This window comes from Natrix helvetica (assembly GCF_964273705.1).
Source record: "Natrix helvetica genome assembly, chromosome: 9".
Classification (NCBI taxonomy): domain Eukaryota; kingdom Metazoa; phylum Chordata; class Lepidosauria; order Squamata; family Natricidae; genus Natrix; species Natrix helvetica.
The window spans coordinates 366,334-386,877 of NC_138560.1; the positions used below are offsets into that span (position 1 = coordinate 366,334).

Below are 20,544 nucleotides of genomic sequence, written 5' to 3' on the forward strand. Positions count from 1 at the left end.
GATAAGGAAGCAGCTGATCCCTGATTCTCATTGAAGACAAATTTGGTAGCCCTTTAATAACAAATCAGGGTAACAAGAAGCCGTCAATGATCCTGTAGTACTTTAACTTAACTCAGACTGAATCCTTACTGGAGTTCTCCAGGATTGACATGCTTTATCACATTTGCCTGTAACTGAACAGAAATTAGAAAAGACAAATAGGAAAACGTTATCAGAAAATAAAGAGCAACAATTAAAAGACAAGTTTCCCAGTTAATCCACAGGGCACCTCTTCTGAAATGAAAATTCTTATCTCCTCCTCCAAATCCGCAGGTCAAGTGGGTGGCAGGGACCCACCAAGAGCTTCCAGGAAGGAGCCTCTCTTGGCCACACATGTCTCTCACTCAGCTTCGATCTGAAAGTGAAGGTGCATCTTAGCTCAGCTCCCCAAAACGGGAACCCCCCACTGGTGTGTTTTCAATTCAGAGGAAGAACTACAAAGGCCTCTGCCGGCTAAAACTGGGTGGGCTTAGAAGCCCCCTCTAAACACTAGGTATGGTGGTGTTGGGAGGGGCCCTTGGTAGCAGCCTCTGGTTTTGACGTTCCCAAAATGTTGGAGCCAGGGGTTGGGTGGGGGGCTGCCTCAGGGCATCAGTGGTTGCTCCAGAAAGAAAGCTGGGAAGAAAATGCCCTTTGGGGTTTGCTTGCAGCATGTGGGGAAAGGGAGGCTGAGACGGTCTGCCCCCCCCCCCCCTTTCAATGATTTGATTTTCCAGCCTTTGGGAAATCAAGGCAAAGAATTTCTGGGGAGGAGGAAACCGATGGTTTCTATGGGGGTGGCCTGCGCGGCTTCCTTGCTGGTGCCCCCTTAGGAAGGGTTGAGTTATTTTCCGTGCTTGTTGGCAGGACCACCCAGGAGCCCCTCCCTCCGGCGAAACTTTGCTCACCGGCTGTGCCGGATATATATGAGAGAGAGAAAGAGAGGAACATTTTGTCCAACCTGGGGGAACAACTCCTCCGAAAACCCGCGGGCCGGTGGGGGACGCTGGCGAGGTGCGGCTTGGCAGGATCGAGTCGGGAGAATTACTGGGGCTGCCCCTCTGCCTCGCCCCCACCGCCCCGGGCCCCGACTTGCGGTGGCTGGAGAGGCGCCGGGTCTGGCCGGAGTGGCCGCAGGAGACAAAGCGGCGAACAGCGGGGTCGCTCTGGGGCCGGGCAGGCCGCTTCGGCTTTCTGCGCTGCAAGAGGCTCCCTCCGGCCCCGCGGAGCTCCCGGAGCAGCCCGGGTCAGGCCGCGGCTTGAAAAGCGGCTTCGGCACGAAAGGCAAGCTCCGCGCGGACAGGAAAGAGCAGCCGCCACCGGCGCCCGGAGCCACCGCCGTGCGCTCCCTTTGCGCTTCCTCCGCTCGGAGGGGCGAGCGCGGGTCCCGTGTGGCGACATTAGGAGCGGCTCGCTCCCGGGGCTCGCGCGAGGCTGTCCGGGTGGCGCTTGGCCAGAGCGCGGCAGGACAAGCGGCGGCTCCAGCGCAGGTGAGAAGAGCCTGGTGCGCGCTAGGACTAACCCCTTTCTGAGCAGAGCGCGGCCCCGCCGCGGGCCAGAGATGATGGGAGCTGTGACCGGGGGCCTGACCTGGAGATGTCTGGCGCGGGAGAGGCGGTCTCCGCGCGCCAGACCCGTGCTGACCTCCCCTCCCCCCCAATCTCCCCACGCTTCGTTCCTTCCCGGGGATGGGGGGGGGGCGTTGGGAGCGCTGTGTCCGCCCAGGGCCGTTGCGCGCTCACCCCCTGCTCTCCCTCTCCCTCCCGCAGGCAACCGGGACCTCTGGGGGCCGCGCGGGGCAGCCCTGGCGCTTGCAAGATGATGCCGGCCCGCGCCGAGCGCCGCCCGACGCTGAGATGGACGCCTCCCTCCCAACGGGCCCTGCCGTAGGGCTGCTGGCGGGCCAAGGCAGGCAGGCGCCAGCGGGCCGCGCGGAGGGCAAAGGGATTTCCGTCCGCGGCCTCCTCTGGCTGGCCCTAACCCGGGAGCCGAAGCTGCCCAGGCCGGAGGCGCGGCGCTGGGAGGCGGAGCGCTCGGCTGAGCGGCGGCAGCTGGGAGAGCCCCCCGGCCGGCTGGCTTGCGACTACGTGGTGCCCTGCCTGGCCCGCTACGGCCTCTGCGTGAAGGACGCCTTCCTCGGGGAGGCGCTGGGTGGGCAGATCCTGGCGCAGGTGGAGGGGCTGCACCGCGGCGGCAAGTTCCAGGACGGGCAGCTGGTCCTTCGCAGAGCGGGGCCCGCCCGCCGCATCCGCGGAGACCAGGTCGCCTGGGTGGAGGGCCGGGAGCCCGGCTGCCGAGCCATCGGCGCTCTTATGGCCCGCCTGGACCAGCTCATCCTGCAGTGCGCCGGGAGGCTGGGCGGCTACGAGATCAACGGCCGGACGAAGGTGAGCGAGCGCAAGGCTGGAAGCCCTCCCCCCAGCCGGTCCCGGGAAGGGCAGACGCGGCTGTTGGGGGGTCGGCCGGGGGATTTCCTCTCCGCTGATCCTGCGACCCCCCCCCCCCGAGGGCGCTAAAAGCCATCGACTTTAAGCTGGGGGAGGGGGCTTGGCGCTGGGAAACCGCCCCCCCCCCCAAGGTCTGGGTGCTTTTTGGCTCTGCCTTGGGCCTCTGCTTCCCGGGTTCGATAACCTGGAAGGGAGAAGACCCTCTCATTACCGGGGGAGGGACGGGCACCTGTGGGCGATGGGGTGGCCCTGCATGCTTCCTGCTGTGGATTTCAGATAAATAAGCGTCTCCGCCCCCCTGCCCCCCCCCGCCCCTTTGGAGACCCGTGGTTGGGCTGAGTCCTGGAGGAAGGGGGAGGAAGCGAGAGGGGCTGTGGGGTACATGGGTCAGCATTAGGACAGAGCCTGGGCATGTGGTGTGGATTCCTGTCCTCAACTGGCTCTGTCCACTCAGAAGAAGATCCCTCCCTTTGCCAGCCCCAGAGGGACCCTGGCCTAAGTGCCCCCATCCCTGAAGTGATCAGAGGAGCCTGAGAGCCCGGCACCCCCTCAGCAACCAGCCCTGCCTTTGCCTCCTTTTGCGGCCTGGTCAGAAGGCTCCCTGAGTTGGCATCTCCTCCCCTCTGTCCTCTGGTGACCCTGCCAGGAACATCCATCACGTGGCTGGCAACAGCCCAGCTGGGAGGGAGCAGGTCCCGCCTCACCAGGACTGGATGTCCTCAGTGTTCCTGGACAGGCTGCTCCTGTCCTGCATAGGGAGAGGTCCCTGCTGCAGTGCCTCTGGCTGGGAGGGCCAGCTGCCCAAGGAAGAGGTGGCCTTGGGGGGCAGGTAGGGCAGATGCCTCTCACAGTGGCCTTTCCCTCCTTCCCCCAGTGTTCAGATGAACCACAATTCACAATGGGGGCGCTTGCAAATAGCTCCTGCAAATAACTTTGTCTCTGAGCATATCTTGAGTCCAGCTTTTGTCCGCCTTGGGTTTGAAGGAGAAACCTCTTTGGTTAGGCACGGGAGTCTCTGTGTGGGTGTGTGGCTGGGGGTCTCCTCTTGTAGGGAATGCTTAAATTCAAAAATAAAAGCCCCTGACCGTTGGAGATTAGCTGGGGATTAAAACTGCAACTGCACGTGGGCAGGAAAGGGGGGGGAAGGGTTAATGTATTCTTAATAGGTGCCTCGGATTAGTTGCAACCCCTGAGGACATATCCAATGGGACCAAAGGGGAGGGAAAGGGGCGTTAGGGACCGGTTATAAAAACCCTTACTTCTGAATCCAGGAGTGTGTGTTTGGGGCTAGAACTTACAGTTAAAGTCTTGCTCAAGCTCACGCACTTTGCAAACTGCTTTTTTTGTTTTCTTTTATTTTTGTTAATAAAATTCTTTTCTTACCGATCCAAGTTTTTGTAAGGGTTTATTTCCAACACTCTGAAAGGAGAGCATCCTGCCTGCCCGTGCCTCCTGTGTCTGGGGTGCCTGCAGTGAGGGTATGTGGGTCAAACAGCTCTGAGACCAGCGAGGCTTCAGGATTCGGCCTCGGCACCTGTTTGATGGTGGCAGAAGAGTCCATCCCCTGGCATTTGCTCCCCCCTCCCTCATGCCTGCTTTGGAATGCTGGGAAGTGCCTTGCCAGGGTGGTACTTGGCTGTGAGGCCTGGGTCATTTGTGCCTTGGCCTCCTGGAGGGGCGGGGGGCTTCTGCGGGCAGCCCTAGTGGACAGCTGCTCACCTTCCCCTTCCCCTCCTCTCCTCCTGCCTCACAGGCCATGGTGGCCTGTTACCCGGGCAATGGCCTGGGCTACCTGCGGCATGTGGACAACCCCCACGGAGACGGGCGCTGTGTCACCTGCATCTATTATCTCAACCGGAAGTGGGACAGCAAGGTAGGCAGTGGCAGGTGGGGTGTGTGAGGAGGGGGCAAGGCTGCAACGCCTGGCTTTTGGTGGGCTTCACGGGTTGCTCCCTTGGCTTCCGAAGCAGCTCAGAGCAGTTGGGATCACGACTGAGGCTCAGCTGGTGCTTCAGGTGAATGTGGGGAAAGGAAGCAGCCCCAAGTCAAATCCCCACTCTTGAAAAGTGGGAGATTTGAAGCCCCCTCAAAGGGGAGGTTTCCATGGCTTCTAGAAGGCTGCAAAGAGGAGGGGGGATTGCGGGGGAGGCCTGGGGTCTTGGACAGAGGCCTTTTCGTGGCGACAGGATCAGGTGTCAGCCAAGCCCAGGACGAGGGGCTGCCCTTCCAATGCCCCCGGCCTCTATGGCCAGCCTGAAGGGCCCTCCTTGGCCCCCTCTCCCCCAGGTGCACGGGGGCCTCCTGCAGATCTTCCCAGAGGGACGCCCGGTTGTGGCCAACATCGATCCCATCTTTGACCGGCTGCTGATCTTCTGGTCCGACCAGCGCAACCCGCACCAAGTGAAGCCAGCCTATGCTACCAGGTGACGGGGGCTGCTGGAGGAAAGGGCTGGGCAAGACCAGCCTGCCAATGAGTCTTTTCCCCCCAGACATGCAGAATGACGTGTTGGCAATGGGGGGAGGGGGAGGAGCCAGATGGAGCACCTGCTGCATAGAGAGGAAGGCTTCAGAGACGGATGCCCCCCAGGAAAGAGGCAGGGATGTCCAGTGGCAGCACCCTCCAAGAGGCCGGAGGCCTGGGATGCCAAGCCAGACCCGGGTCCGTGGGCTGGAACAGAAGACACCTCTCCTTCCCCTGGGGAGGCTTCTGGGCTGCTGCCGAGAAAGGCTGGGGCGGGGGGCTCTTTTGCAGGAGGGGCTGCCCTGCTCATGTGGGGAAGATGGGGGAAGTATTCTTGTGCCCTACCCATAGATGGCTACCCATAGAGACCTCCCCCCACTAGATCAGTCAGTCAGCTCCCTCAGCCCCTCTCCCAGTCCCAGCTGCCTCCTGACCTGCTTTCGGCCCCCTGCCCAGGTATGCCATCACAGTCTGGTATTTCGATGCCAAGGAACGGGCCAGAGCCAAGGAGGCGCACCAGCGGGGTAAGAGGGGAAGGGGGCTCCTTTGAGCAGAGGTGCCATGGGGATTGGAGTTGTCTGCTCGCAACCCCCGCAGGGCTCTTTCTCTGGGAATAGCTAGCCCAGTTAGCCGTGGGGCAGACCCTCAGACCCAGCTTTGGAAGCTCCATGGACTGCTGTCCAGAGGGGCTTGGCCGATGGGGGCCGGCCAGGAGAGTCCACCGGTGAGCAGCGAACAGAGGCTGCTGCCCCCTTGAGGGTCCGCTTCACAATCGGGGCTCCAAGGGCTACGACAGAGCAGGGAACGGAGGGGGAAAGGAGGGGGAAAGGGCGGGGGGCACCTGGAGATGTGGGGCTCTGCTGGGAAGGAGGCTTTCCTGTGAGTAACTCCATTCCACCCTCCCCCGCAGCTTCTGCTCAGAAGGAAGGAGCCTCTTCTGCGACAGGGGCTGACGGCCCCACATGATGGATGGAAGTCGTTGCTGTGGGAACCTGACTGGCAAGGCCCGCCCCTCCTTGGCATCCCAGCTGCCTGCGGATGCTGCCACTGCTGGGCTGGGAGGCCCCAATGCAGGGAGGGGGTCACGGGGGAGAGAGGGGCCTCGAGTGCAAGGAGGAACCTTGGCTGTGTGTCTCTGTGGTGTGCAGCTGTGCTCTGGCCAGTCTGTAAACACAGCTCCACTTTGCACATAGGGTGCTATGGGGCATCCCCTGGCTGCCCCCTGTGGCTGCTGCCCGCATCACCCCTTTGCGGATGAGGGGGGAGAGAGAGGACTGTGCAATAAAGATACCTCATTTGTAAATGCTCTTGGCTGATCTCTTGGGGGAGGGGCTTGACCCACGACCCACGTTAGAGTGCCCCAGCTGCGTCCCCATGACTGCTGTGCACCCATGATGCCCCATTGCTGGCCCTGTTCCCACAACAAGCTACGCAGTTAGGATCAGGTCAGCCTGGTCTATTTCTGGTGGGCATTTGCTTGCCTTGCAAGACCCCCCCCCCCCCCCCGAGGTTGTGGGTTGTTCCTCTGAGCTCTCCTATCCTTCTGGATTGTTGGAAAGAGTTCTCTGCCCTCTAGTCCTGTGAAGCCTCCAGAGGGTCCATGGGGAGGCCAGCGGGGGGCGGGCGGAGTGGGATTTGGGGAGTAGCCGGAAGGGTGCAGACAAGGAGGCAGCCAGCAGGTGGAGCCCTTGAGCTGACTTGGACCCCTTGTAACCCGCCCCTCCCTTCCATGGCAGGAAGGTGTTTTTTTTTTTTAAAGTTTAAAATTCATTCATAGATTGGCAGCTTTTGGGCCCAACTGCCTGAGGAGAGTGGTGGGCCCTTGTCTCCTCTCCTGGCTCTGCGCCATGAGAGAAAAGCCTCTTGGGGGTGGGAACGGTCAGAAAGGGCTGAAGCGGAGATGGCTGGCCAGGCCCCACAGTGTCCTCAGGGCCTCCTGCGTGGGGGGCTGAGTTGGGCCAGGGAACGCTGGGAGTTGAGTCCACACATTAACGTTGCCAAGGCAAGAGTGAGGGTTAGGCAGGCTGCCAATTAGACCCTCCCTACGAGGCAGCAAGTGCCCAAAGAAGCCGGGTGGGGATTTGGGGTCTTTCTGTAGGGAAGCATCTCCTCGTGAACACAGCAACACAAGGCACAGGCAGCCACGCCCGCCCTCCCCCTGGCTCTTCAGGGCAGCTGAAGCGTGCAGGATAAACACTGCAAGGCTGCCTTTTTAATCTCTGGCTCTGCCCAAGTCGAAACCCGGCCTCTGCCAGGGGAGGGGGGAGCTGCTCAGCGGGTGGATGACACGGCAGAGGGGAGGTCTGCAGGCCAGGAAATGCAGAGCGATCCCTGGGTGGACGGGGAACCAGGCAGCTTCCAGGGTTTCGTCCATCCACCTCCCCACCCCAAAATATCCTTTGCTAAGAAGTCGAGTCCCCAATTATCGCAGGAAGATTGGCCACAAGATGAAGGATGCAGCCTGATCTCTTGCTCTTAAGTGGGGAGGGGGAACAAAGGGAGAAGGCAGGCCTGGCAGGTGGGGCCCCTCTCAGCCAGAAGAGGCCCCTGTTGCCCTGAGCTGTGAACGTCAGGAATCTTTTTTTTTGTAAGTTTTTATTTTATTGTAATATAAACAATCCATCATGCATTAAACAGTGTGTCATCTGGGTACAAATATTTAGTGCAATACCAATTCAAAATTACAATCATATTCATTATTTATCTATTCCAGTTTAATACCAATACTTTAAATATCTAATACTATAACAATTCTCTTCTTAATTTATTTGACTATTAATTATGTTAACTCTATTGATGCATTTTTACACAGCTGATTTTACTTCTAATTATTATATTTATTCTCTAACCATCAATAAAATGATTCCCATATAATAATCAGTTTGTTCTTTCTCTTTGATTGCCAGTGTTAATCTATTCATTTCTGCACATTCTAATATTGTCCTAATCACATTCTCCTCTGTGGGAATCTCTTCTCTCTTCCAATTTTATGCAAATACAATCCTAGCTGCTGTTATAACATGAATGATCAAATATACAAGTTTCTGGTAAAATCCCCAACAGGAATATTTCAGATTTTAAGACTATACGTATGTTGTTGTATCATCTTTTTTATCCACATATGTATTTTAGTTCAGTATTGTTTTGCTTCTACTACCACATAAGATACTACAAGCCAGGTATCTGATGACATTTACAACATTTAACTGATTTGTCCTTAAATATCTTTGCCAAACTTTGCCAAACTTGCTGGTGCCAAATGCCATCTATAAAACATCTTATACAAATTATCCCCATAATTGTTAGTTCTATCGTATAACCTTTTTGTTGCCCAGGCTATCATTGTTTCCTTCACTTGTTCTTCTAATTTCATACTCAAAAAGTAGCTATACAATTTCTTTATCATCCTCTCTTCTGTTCCCGTTAATATCTAATTCTGCCAAATCCATATAGAAACCATATAATTTAGCATCTTTTTCGTACCTAGATTGTATTTTCAGTTGTGTATACCAATCCATAACGATCCCTTGTTTTCCTAATTCTTGTTTAGTTTTGAGCTTCCCCTTTTCTGTCAAAATATCCTTGTATCTAACAATGTTTCCCTTAGTCATAATATTTGTGTGTATTAGTGTTTCCATCGTCAAAAGCCAAACTGATATCTTTAAATATTGTTGCTCTCTAACTTTCTCCCATACTAACAATAAGGCATTTCTTATATGGTGTCTTTGAAAGTAACCATGTATCTTACTTTCCCCATACCATAAGAAGGCATGCCATCCCAATTGCAAATCATGTCCCTCCAGGGTCAATAGCCTTGTATTTCTCAGTACAATCCATTCTTTCAGCCATGTTAAGGCCGCTGCCTGCTAATATAATCCCCAGTTTAGTAATCCAAAACCTCCTCTAACTCTTGCCTCCTGTAACATTTTAGAATTAATTCTTGCTCTTTTTACTTGCCAAATATATTTTATTATTGATTTATTAAGATCTTCAAAGTATTTTTTCTCCAATCTTATTGGAATTTTTGAATAAATATAGTAACCTCGGTAACACATTCATCTTAATTGTAGCTATTCTTCCTATTAACGATAGTTACAAGCTTTTCCAGTTTTACAGGTCTGTCTTAATTTGTTGTATCAGTTTATAATAATTATCTTCCTTAATCGTTACACATCTCACTGTTAATTTAATTCCTAATTTTTTTTCTTTGTGATCTGAATGTCCAATCTGTTCATTAGCTCTCTTTTTTGCTTTTCTGTAATATTCTTACTATAGTCTTTCAGACCTGCCACTTCACCATACTATTCTATTCTTTTTAGCAGTAATAGGTAATCACTATGAAATAAAGTTAATGTCAATTAACATAAATGGACTGAATTTGACTATGAAAAGGAAATTTAATTTAATAAATTACAAACATTAAAATTGGACATAATTTGCATATAGGAAGTACATATCAAAAAACAACACAAAAATGCTGGAATATCAGAAAATTGGAAAGTTATACACTTCCCTTCTACAACTAAGTAAGAGAGGCATAGCATTTTATATTAAAGAGACAATAAAGGCTAAACAAATATTTGCGGATGAGGAAGGGAGTATTCTAATGGAGATAATAATGAATTATAGAAAAATACTTGTAGTGGCAATATATGCACCAAATAATAATCAAAAAGATTTCTATGGTGAATTGCACAAGAAAATAATAGAATTGTAGCATGAAAACATATATATGGTAAGAGATTTTAATGCAATTTTAGATGCGGATTTGGATTACAAATCCAGCAAAATAGACAAAAAAAAAAGTGAGGAAAAAGCTTTTTCAAAATGGTGGAAGAATTAAGTATGCAAGATGCCTGGCGAGGAACCTACCCCAAGAAAAATCAATTCACGTTCTACTCAAATAGACATATGTCTTGGTCCAAAATAGATACAATGTGGATGTCAACTGAGTTAATATCCAATATACAAGAAACAAATATTGAAACAAGTACCCGAGGGGATCATAATCCAATAAAAGTTCTATAGAAGGGACAAAAAAAGTAGTTGAGATGGACAATGTACCAGACAATATTGAAAGAAAAGGAATTTATACAATTTATGGCGAGTGAACTGGGTTGTTTTTTTTGGAAAGGACAGAAAAGAAGAAACTTCATTACAGAATGTACAGGATACAGCAAAGGCATATATTGGAGGATTAACTATAACATATATGGGAAAGAGAAACAAAAAAGGAGACAAGCACACAAGCATTTAGAAGAGGAGTATAGAAGGTTAGAGATGGAACTACAAAAAGATAAAAAAGAATATAACAAACTAAATTGATTAAAAAAAACATAAGTTGAACTTGATAGATAAAGAAGAGTTAGCACAAAAAATTAAAGCTCTAAACAAAACTTTTTTGAAAATGCTAATAAACCTGGAAGATGGCTGGCTTATAGACTGAAAAAAGAGAAAGAAAAGAAACTGATTTACCAACTAACAAATGAGGAAAGAATATCCATCGAAATGAGGATAAAAAGAAAATAATTCATGATTACTATGAAAAAATATATAATCAAGAGACAATTCCAGAAGAAAAAATAAAACAATATTTAGAAAAATCAGAGTTACCCATAGTACCAGAAACAGTAACAATACCAGTAGACAAAAGAATAACAAAGATGGAATTAACAGAAGATTAAAAGAATGGTAAAGCACCAGGCTTGTACCCTGGTGAAATACCAGCAGAAATATACAAAACACTACAAGATACTATAGGTAATTCAATGTTGGAAGTATTCAATGAACTACTGTCGAAGTTGAAAGTAATGGAAGTATACATTACTCTCATACCGAAAGAAGATGCAGACCTGCAGCGCATAAAAAACTATAGGCCAATATCATTACTGAATGCGGAATAAAAGCAGAAAGACTAAAGGGATCCTTGAATCAATTCATACATACAGATCAGAATGGCTTCTTACCAAAGAGACAAATAAAAGACACTATGAGGATAATGCTAAATACATAGGAATACTATGAAGCACATTGAGAGAAGCAAATGGCGTTGATCTTCCTCAATGCACGGAACTGACAGTTTATGCTGACGCAACTAAAAGTTATGGGTTTTGGGAAGAGATTTATTAAGATGATTAAGGCAATCTACTGTAAACAAACTGCTAAAGTGATAGTAAATGGAGACATGTCCTCTGTCCCTGTTAAACTAAAAGTATTTAACAGAGATATTAGAAAGGATAAGGAGATAAGAGGCATGGAAATAAAAAAGGAAGAATATAAATTGCAAGCATTTGCAGATGATCTGGTTTTTATCTTAGAAGATCCACAAGAAACAGGGCCCAAAATGCTAAATGTCAGGAATCTGAAATGGCTGCTGGGGACTTTTCTCAAATTTTGCAATAGCTTTTGAACAGCACCCCCCCCCCCCCCCCCCATCGCAGTCCTGAAGGAGGGAATGGCTTTTCCTTCTCCCAGGTCCCTGGAGCAGGAGCCACTCAGGGAACTGAGCCAGGAATGGGAGCTGAGCCTTGGAGGGGGGCAGCCTGGGGTGGGTGAGGCCCAGGGCAGCTGCTGGGTCTTCCTTCTCTTGCATGATTTCTCCATCCTGCTCTCTTCGTGGGTGAGAAAGGCCCTTCGCTTCCCTGGTGCTGGCTAAAGGAGGGTGTGAGTCTTTCACAATGGCTGTCAGGTGAGGGGTGGGGTCGGCAGTGGCAGAGATGCCAAGGTTGGTGGAAACCTAATCCTGTAACATTATCCTGCTGTTTTTGTATCAGCCCGATAATCCCCTGACACCAGAGCCTCTCCCATTCCAGACATGCAGGCAATGGCCCTGAATCTCTCCACCTTAGAAAACAGGGCTGTGGCGCAACCATGTGGGGAGAGCTCTCCATTCCCAGCCTAGAAGGGCAAGGGGGCTCTGCTCTCGGCTGGCGTCTCCCACTGATTTAACTTAATTTTATGGGATATTTGTTGGGGTTTTAAATTATTTACTCAGCTGTACAGTTCTTTAAACCTTTTTTATCCTCCTTCGTATCTATTTATCTATTTAATAATTTTAATTGTTTAATTTTATAGTTATTTATATGATGTATTTCCGATATGGACTGTACACCGCCCCGAGTCCCTTTCGGGAGAGGGGGCGGTCTATAAGCGTTCAGTAAATAAATAAATAAATAAATAAACTTTGCAGGATTAAGAGTACTTTTACTGGTTATGAAAAGATAGCAGCTAAGCAAAGCAAGATCTGAGGAAAAGCGTGTGAAATCATACATATCAATATTTGACCAAACCCCCACCCCCTGGTAACCCTCATCCCAGTGTCCAATCTGCAAATCCCTTAGGTGTCATGTGAGTTCCATCTTCAAGGAGCATCAACAGGTTGGTATGCAGGACGGTTGGCCTTGACCGACACCAAGCGCTAATCTCCAGCATGCGCAGTAGACGGTGAGACCAAAACTCCCTTTTTACAATCTCTCCTGTACTTAAACTCCCCCCCCCTAAATACCAGCCCCCCCTCCCCGTTTCAATGGCAGCCGAAAGCAAATAGCGAAAGAGAGGCTGACAGAGAAAGTGTTATGCAAATGCGGCTATCAGGGACGGAAAGCCACCTCAGCTCCAACGCCCAGCCTACCTTCGGAGCCACCCTGAGAGATCAGGTTCTGCCAGGAATTGACACGCCTTCCTCTTGGTCCCTGTATCCAGGGCATAAAAGCAGGCACAGGAGGCGGGCACCTGTGCCCACTGGCTCGGTCAAAGTCTTCTCCCAGCCACGCCAACCAGAATTCTGACCATGGAAGCCAGCGCAGCCACAGTTCTCCTTCTGGCTCTCTGCCTTTCCTGCCTGCTGCTGCTCCTCCGAGGAGGACGATGGGGCACCAAGGCACGCCTGCCCCCCGGACCTCGGCCCTTGCCATTCATCGGCAACCTGCCTCACCTGGATGCCAAGAACATGATCAAGTCCCTGCTGGAGGTAAGCTCAGCCTCTGCCGGAACCAAAGACCCGCATGGCAAAAACAGTGAGAGCGGCTATGCTCTGTAGATAACTCCTGTGGTCCTTGGAGGCAACAATGGTCGAGCAAGGCAGGCCAAGGGCCAAGGCGTCTCTTGGGCAAGAGGCATCCCATGGGAGGCACTGCTCAGTCCAAGACTTCCTCCCCTTGCGTGTCTCCAGCTCAGCAAGCAGTACGGCTCACTCTTCACCATCCACATGGGGTCCCGGCCGGTGGTGGTGCTGTGCGGGTACCAGACAGTGAAGGAGGCCCTGGTAGACCGAGGCGAGGAGTTCAGTGGCCGCGGAGACATGCCGGTCTTGTTCCGATTCACTCAGGGCAACGGTGAGTCTGGCTGGCTGCAGAGCCTTCCTTGGGGCTGCCCTCAGCAGGAGAATGGTGGGCAGGGGAGCCAGCGGGGCCATCTCCTTCCCTAAAATTTGGCTGCCCCAAGATGGGTAAGGAGGGCAGCCGTCAGGCTCCAAGCAGACCATTGCAAGGCACACTCTTCTGCGGGAGCAACCCTTTTTCCAGGACTCTGTGTGTGTGTGTGTGTGTGTGTGTGTGTGTCTCCATCCCAGTCCAGGGAGGGGCAGTCTGCCCTTTCTCTTCGGTTGCCCACCTGATGACCCTCCGGCTGTCCAGGAGAAGCGGCTTCCACTGCTGGGGCTTCTCCCCCACTTGACTCCTCTTCCCCCCTCCCCCCCAGGCGTCGCCTTCTCCAACGGGGAGAAGTGGAAGATCCTAAGGCGCTTTGCCATTCAGACCTTGCGGGACTTCGGGATGGGCAAGCGCAGCATTGAGGAGCGAATCCAGGAGGAAGCCCAGTGCCTGGTGAAGGAGATGGCCAAGAGGACAGGTGCGCAGGGCTGCCCGGGGGGATGATGACAGCCCCCCCCCCGCTTGGACTGGCTGAGCTGTGTCTTCGCTCCCTCCAAGGTGGATTTCGCTCCAGCAACTCCTTAGAACAGTTAATTGCAGGCTTTAAAAAGGCTGAGGAGAGGCAAGGAGGGATTTAGCGAGCAGGAATGCTCCGCCTGGCCCCAGGAAGGTGGAGCAGGATGGGGCTAAATGAGCTCTGATGAGGATAATAATAATAGTAACAACAACAACAACAACAACAACAACAGGAAACATGTAACAGTGATACCCATTTCATCGGAGCACTTGGTACCATGTCCAAGAATTTTATAAGATACATCAACAAATTGCAGCTTCCTGCAATAACACAGCAGAACTGCAAAAAACTGTGCTACTCGGAACATCTTATATTTTAAGGAGGCATTTGGTTGATACCTAGGACGCTAGCAGCGAACCCTATCAACCATTAGCAACAGTCAATGGTATTTGCGACACCTCTTTAAATGTTCACTTGACTGAGTTTCGTGTTTAATGAATAAAGTATATAATAGTAGCAAAGTTGAAACAGACTTTTCACTAACAGAATAACTTAGTTGGAAGGGGCCTTGGAGGTCTTCTAATCCAACCCCTGCTCAAGCAGGAGACCCAATACCATTTCAGACAAGTGGCAGTCCAGTCTCTTCTTGAAACCTCCCAGTGGTGGAGCACCTGCAACTTCTGGAGGGAAGCTGTTCCACTGGTTAATTGTTCTCATTGTTAGGAAGTTTCTCCTCAGTTCCAGGTTGCTTCTCTCCTGGATTAGTTTCCACCCGTTGCTTCTTTTTCTTGCCTTCTGAAGAATAAATTGACTCCCTCCTCTTTGTGGCAGCCCCTCAGATATTGGAAGACTGCTATCATGTCACCCCTGGTCCTTCTTTTTTCTAGACTACCCAATTCCTGCAACTGTTCTCCCTATGTTTTAACCTCCAGTCCCCTAGTCCTCTTGGTTGCTCTTTTCTGCATTCTTTCCACAGTCTCAACATCTTTTTTGTATCGTGACAACCTGCATGCAAAATTCAGAGTGTGCTCTCACCAAGGCATTACAGAGCGGCATTAACCCTTCACGTGATCGCAGTTCTGTTCCTCTGCAGCTGCTGCCCACTGCTGGCTCAGGTTTCATTGATCGCCCACTAGGACTCCAAGGTCCCCTCTGGCAATTGCAGCTGTCCAGCCAGGTTCCACCTAATCTGCACTTGTCCCTTTGGTTTTTCCTCCCTGGGTGTAAAACCTACCTTTTTTCCACACTAAATTTCATTGTTCGAGTCTGTCAAGAGCCTCCTGTATCTCATCGTGAGCCTGTCTGTCTTCTGAGGTGTTGACTGCTCCTGCCAGTTTAGGCTCATCAACAAATTTGATGTCCCCCCTTCCACCCCCTTGTCTAGATCATTGATGAAGGTGTTGAAGAGTCCTGGGCCTAAGAAAGAGCCTTGGGGCACCCCACTGCTTACTCCCCCCCCCAAGGAGATGCAGTTCCATTAAGCCGAGGGTGCTTGGTCAGCCAGTGATGGCTCCCATCTGGTGGTGAGGCTGCCTGACCTGCATTTTTCTGTCTTCACGGAGGGTTCTGCTCTCGGAGATTCAGGCTGCCACTTTGGGCAATTTTCACTATCTCACTTTTCTGAAGAGTACCAGCATTGGGGGAGGGGGGGTGTCTGGCTGGCCAGTCCCCTCTCAGCCTCTTGGGCCTTTCTCTTTGGCTGCTGCAGAGCCCTTTGACCCCATGTTCTTGCTTGGCTGCTCGGTCTCCAACGTCATCTGCTCCATAGTCTTCGGAGATCGGTTTGACTACGAGGACCAGCATTTCCTGACCTTCATAGGGCTGATCAACGACAACTTCCGCCTCTTCAGCTCTCCTTGTGCCCAGGTGAGCACCTGCTCGGGGGGGGGGGGCAGGCAGAGGAGGCAGACAGGCCTTGCAGGAAGAGGCAGCCCTTCCGCTGCCCCTCTTTCTGGGGGGGGGGGGGATTGGTGGTCATGGCAACTCCCTCTCCCTTCTTTCTGATAAACTCTTAAAGTTTCATCTTCAAAGCATTCAAAGATTTATTCTCAGCCTCTGGCGTCACTTTCATGGCATCAGCCCAAAGGTGCTTTGGTTTGGAAGAGGAGTCAAAGAGGCCATCCACATTGACATTGAGCAGCCCTCCCTCAACAGAAGGGGAGGGATACGACACCACCCATCTCCTGTTTACAACACAGTCTTTTTAGCAGTTCCAAGAAGGTTCCACACCCATTTGCACTCTGATTCAGGGACCCCGAGGGCACAGATGAACTCCAAAGTGGCCTCAACAGAATTGAAGAAGCTTCTTGGATGAGAAGTCCAGTTGCCTTTTGAAAAAGCACCTTTGCGATGATGTCATGAAAGTGATGCAAAGGCAACCTTTGGCTCAGATCCTTGCTGGCCCATCTCAAACCTTCACCTTCCAGAGGAAGGGAGACCCCTGCGCCCCCTCGCTTTCTCCTCTCCGAGGTCAAGGGCTGAAGGCAGAAGAGGCCCCCCTGAAGCAGCTGCCACAAAAGCCTGGAAGCTCCCAGAGAAGGGTGGGATTGTGTGGCTGGGCGGGGGTCTTCTTATCCTTTGCTTCCCAATAGGGGTTGGTCTGATTGCCTTCCACCACCACCACCCTCACTTCTTTGACTGCCTCCACATCCCATCCCTGCTCCTTCCTTCTAGATGTACAACATTTTCCCCCACATTATGTATTACCTGCCTGGGCCACACAACCAGATATTTGCCAACTTTGAGAAGCTGCGGGCCTTGGTGAAGGAGATGGCCGAGGTCCACCAGGCCAGCCTGAACCCCAGCTGCCCACGCGATTTTATAGACTGCTTCCTCCTGAAGATGCAGCAGGTGAGAATGGGCTTTGTAGTCCCCTCTGGGGGCCGTGGGGGCTTCCATGGCAGAGGAGGGGCAAGGTTGCCACCGCCTGTCAAACGCAGAGTGGTGGTCCCTGTCACAGTGTAATTTGAGGAAGGGGGAGACAGCGCCAGGCCCTTCTCTGCAAAATCTCCCCGGCTGAACCTCCTGCTGGCAGGGGAGACCCTGGGCTGCCTCTGGAGGGGAGGGGGGAAGAGCAGCCCCTCCTTTCTTTCACCTGGGCTTCCTGAGCCTCCCCTGCCCTGCCCTCCCCCTACCAGCAGGGCAGGGAAGAGCAATGGCTGAGTAGAACTTAGCGGCCAGTTGCCGCTCCTGGGCAGCCCAGATGGAAGCCTCCCACCCAGGGGATCGGCTCTTAGAGCCGCAGGATCTGAAAATTTGGATTGTGCAGGAAAAATCTCCCTGCCTTCCGGCAAGGTAATCCCGTGGTTGCACCTTCTGCATGAAGCTCCTCCCTGCAGGAGGATTGCCTGGCCCGGCAAGGGGAGGCGGCAAACAGGCTCACCCCTGGGCATCCTTGTGCCTGCAGGAGAAGGGAGACCCCCACAGCTTCTTCCACACCGACACTTTGATCATGACCACCCATAACCTCTTCTTCGCGGGCACTGAGACCATCAGCACCACCCTTCGCTACGCCATCCTCATCCTCATGAAGCTCCCCGAAGTTGCTGGTGAGGCTGAGAGGAACCCCTCCACCCCTGGCGGCCAGAGAGGCGATCACCGTTCGTGGTCTCTGAGTGCCCGAGGCTGGCAAAGGGGGCCCCTCTGCAGCTCTGCCCAGCAGGCACTCTGAGGGGCAGAGGGAGGCTGCTGGGAACCCCGCTAGACAGAGCTCCTCCCTGGGTACGGTGGAACTGGAGGGAGGGATCAGGGCCCCTTCGACCTCCAAACAGCCAGGTGGGGGTCTCAAGCCCCTCCCCACCCCTCTGTCTCCAGCCAAGGTGCAGGAGGAGATCGCAAAGGTCATTGGCTCCGAGCGCCTCCCTTCCGTGGCTGACCGGGCAAGGATGCCCTACACGGATGCCGTGATCCACGAGGTCCAGAGGTTTGCCGACATCATCCCCATGGGCATCCCCCACGCCCTGACCAAGGACACCCATTTCCGGGGCTTCTTCTTTCCCGAGGTACTTGAGGGCAATGGAGAGGGTGCCGTGGGACCTGGGCTGGAGGGGGCCTTATCTGGAGCTGGTCCACTCTTGAAAGCTCCTGCTCCCCCTTGGCAGGCATGGCAGCTGCTTTCTCTTAGAGGTGGGCCTGAGTGAGTGGGGCCCAGGAGGGCAGTGAGCTGGGTGGCATCAGCGCAACCTTCTGCTTTTCTCTGTTACACCGAGGGTGCCCACGAAGGTGGTTGTTTGATGGATGCCTTCATGCTGTCATTGGGCTTCTTTCTAGGATTGTTTTAAATGGTTTTTATTTGCTAATTCTCTTGTGTGTTTTTTTTTAAAGTTCATCCCCCAGAGCTCCTTTTGGTAAATGGGTGGCCATATTAATTTGTTAAGTCAACAAAAAATATTGCAGAGCTAGATGGTATAGCGGTTAAGGCAGTGGCTTGAAACTGGGAGAACAGAGTTCTGATCCTGCCCTGGGCATGAAGCCATTTGGGTGATCTTCAGCTACTTTCTCCCGGCCCTAAGAAGGAGTCAGTGGCAAACCACTTGTGAAAACCTTGCCAAGAAAATTGAAGGGACTTGGATAAGCAGTCTCTGAGAATCAGACGTGACCAAATGAAGGACAAATAATATTTGGTTAATTTTTGTTTAATCCTCATTTAAAGAAATATCTGTAGCTTTGGTTGTAAGTCCTCCATTTCTGCCCATCGCCCCAGTTGTGTCTCAGGATAGAAAGAGGCAAAGATCTCCAGTGCAGTTTCTCAGTTTAAACATTTTCAAAACAGGTGTACACAATTTAGTATTCATTTTCAGACATATTTCCCCTAAGTTAATGTTCCCATTTACACATTTTAGTGATTCCCCCCCCCCCCCCGCCTAATACATTTTGGGCAGCCTTGGCCTGACTGACTGTGCGTTTTGGAGGATGTGCATTCCGGAGGCAGCTGCAAACTTTGCGGTAACATCCGCTGCCCTTTCAACGGCTCCTTTTCTTCTGCAACCTGCTGCCAAGCCCGACTGCGGAAACAGGAAGCCCCAAGCCAAGTGGGCAGCTTCGCTCTCTCTCTGGGCTGCAGAGGAGGAATCAAGGGAGGGCAGGGAGGACTTTCATTCCGAGGGGCGGATAAACAGAAAGATGCCGTGTCGGAAGCCCACCTAAAAGCAGAGCAACCTTCAGCTGGGACGTTCCCAGCTCCGCTCATCGGCTTCCCTTCCTCCCTTCCCACCAGGGCACCAACGTCCTGCCTTTCTTCCACTCCGTGCACCAAGACCGCAGCCAGTTCAAGAACCCAGAGAGCTTTGACCCGGGACACTTCCTGGACGAGGAGGGCGCTTTCCGACGCTCCAGCGCCTTCATGCCCTTCTCTGCTGGTGAGGGGTGGTGGTGGAGTGGGGGGCTGCCAGAGCCCAGTGAGGAGGCCCCCTCGACTCCTGCCGGGCACGGGGGCAGGGCAGGCGGGCTCTCCCGGGGCGGGGGGCGTGTGGGGCAGGGTGGTTGGGCCCCGGGCACCCTCGAGGGAGCTCAGCAGCGCCCCCTCACTGCCCCCTTCGCCCCGCAGGGAAGCGGCTGTGCCTGGGCGAGGCCTTGGCGCGCATGGAGCTCTTCCTCTACCTGACCACCCTCCTGCAGCGTTTCTCCTTCCAGCCCAGCTGCCCCCGCGACCAGCTCGACCTCTCGCCCATGATGAGCGGCATCGGGAACGTGCCTCGGCCCTACACCTGCCGCCCGATCGCCCGCTGATGGGCAGGAGGGGCTCAGGGTCCAGCCTGCCCTTCGGAGGCTGCAGGGGGCCCGCTCCGCTCGCCGGCTCCTCTGTCCTTCGGTGGGGACGGGGCTTCCGCTTCAGCTTCTGACTCCGACCCGCCAGGCGCGGAGCCCCCAAGCGCCCCCGGCCCCTTCCCTTCGCCAGGGCCGCCTCCTCTTCTCTGGGCAGCCCCGGACTTCCTGCCGCCCGCCCGCCGCTGCCGCCGGCGGAGCGAAAGTACCGGTTCTCCGGCCCTGACTCGGATCCCAGGCATTGGCTTGCAGGACTGCGGAATCGGGGAGCTGCCAGCCCCGTTTGGCGTCTTGACCTTTTCCCCGCGGAAGCTTCGACCGGGGCTCCTTTTGCACCTGAGACGCTTCCAAGAGGCCCCGACGGCAAAGAGGAAGAAGAGAACCGCCCGAGTAAACGCCTCCCCTGAGTCCCGTAACCCAAGGCCGGGACGCCTTTGCCGGTGTGTTAATCCGCCCCCCCTCCCTCCCTCAGGCGGCCCTTGGGAGCCCTCGGGGGCTCTTCGGAGGGGGCGTTTCTCAGGCCCCGCGGGGGAGGCCCAAAGGGACAACCAGAAATAAGTAACATTATGATGCAAAATTTGAATTGCACATTGCCAAATGTTATCCAAGGGGACTTCCAAGTCAGTGAAGTTCCAAGTCAGTGAAACTGGCAGGTTTTTAGCTTAAAACATGGCCGTTTTCAGTACCTTGGAGAGAAAGGGGGACGCCCCCACCCCCCTCGGCTTGTGTCCTTGACCTGATTTGGGGGGAGAGGCTTCCCTTGGAGAAATGGGCTGAGGGCAGTCAAGGGCCCTGGAATAATCTTGCTTTTTAAAAGAGATTCTTCTGCTCTGTTAATCAATTTCAGCCAGCTTTTCTCCTTCAGAATGGTTTGTGAACTGTTTTGAGGGTCTTGGGGGATTGGGAAGTGGGATACAAGCATTCTGAATAAAAGGCTGAGCAAGCACGCACAAGAGGCTCCCCTTCTGC

At 53.0% G+C, this 20,544-nt stretch overlaps 2 protein-coding genes across 6 annotated transcripts; both read left to right on the plus strand.

Moving 5' to 3' along the window:
- Nucleotides 1–273: 273 nt before the first annotated feature.
- On the plus strand, nt 274–10,516 carry EGLN2 (egl-9 family hypoxia inducible factor 2). Of its 3 annotated transcripts, none has more exons than XM_081962056.1 (7): nt 274–406; nt 886–1,508; nt 1,788–2,405; nt 4,219–4,338; nt 4,752–4,888; nt 5,383–5,450; nt 5,837–10,516. In XM_081962056.1, the coding sequence occupies exons 1-7, from the start codon at nt 373–375 to the stop codon at nt 5,890–5,892; spliced, it is 1,656 nt and encodes a 551-aa protein (XP_081818182.1). In that variant the 5' UTR covers nt 274–372; the 3' UTR covers nt 5,893–10,516. The 3 variants fall into 3 exon arrangements, with proteins under 3 accessions (XP_081818182.1, XP_081818184.1, XP_081818183.1); XM_081962058.1 differs by having other exon boundaries at nt 326–448; XM_081962057.1 differs by having other exon boundaries at nt 360–532.
- Nucleotides 10,517–12,552: 2,036 nt separating this feature from the next.
- Nucleotides 12,553–20,528, plus strand: LOC309397025 (cytochrome P450 2F1-like). 3 transcript variants are annotated; one of them, XM_081962696.1, is made up of 9 exons: nt 12,554–12,895; nt 13,097–13,259; nt 13,624–13,773; nt 15,521–15,678; nt 16,486–16,662; nt 17,219–17,360; nt 17,626–17,813; nt 19,028–19,169; nt 19,358–20,528. In XM_081962696.1, exons 1-9 carry the CDS (start codon nt 12,716–12,718, stop codon nt 19,537–19,539), a joined length of 1,482 nt encoding a protein of 493 aa, XP_081818822.1. In that variant the 5' UTR covers nt 12,554–12,715; the 3' UTR covers nt 19,540–20,528. The 3 variants fall into 3 exon arrangements, with proteins under 3 accessions (XP_081818821.1, XP_081818823.1, XP_081818822.1); XM_081962695.1 differs by having other exon boundaries at nt 12,553–12,895; nt 19,028–19,551; XM_081962697.1 differs by lacking the exon at nt 13,624–13,773 and having other exon boundaries at nt 12,553–12,895; nt 19,028–19,551.
- Nucleotides 20,529–20,544: the final 16 nt, after the last annotated feature.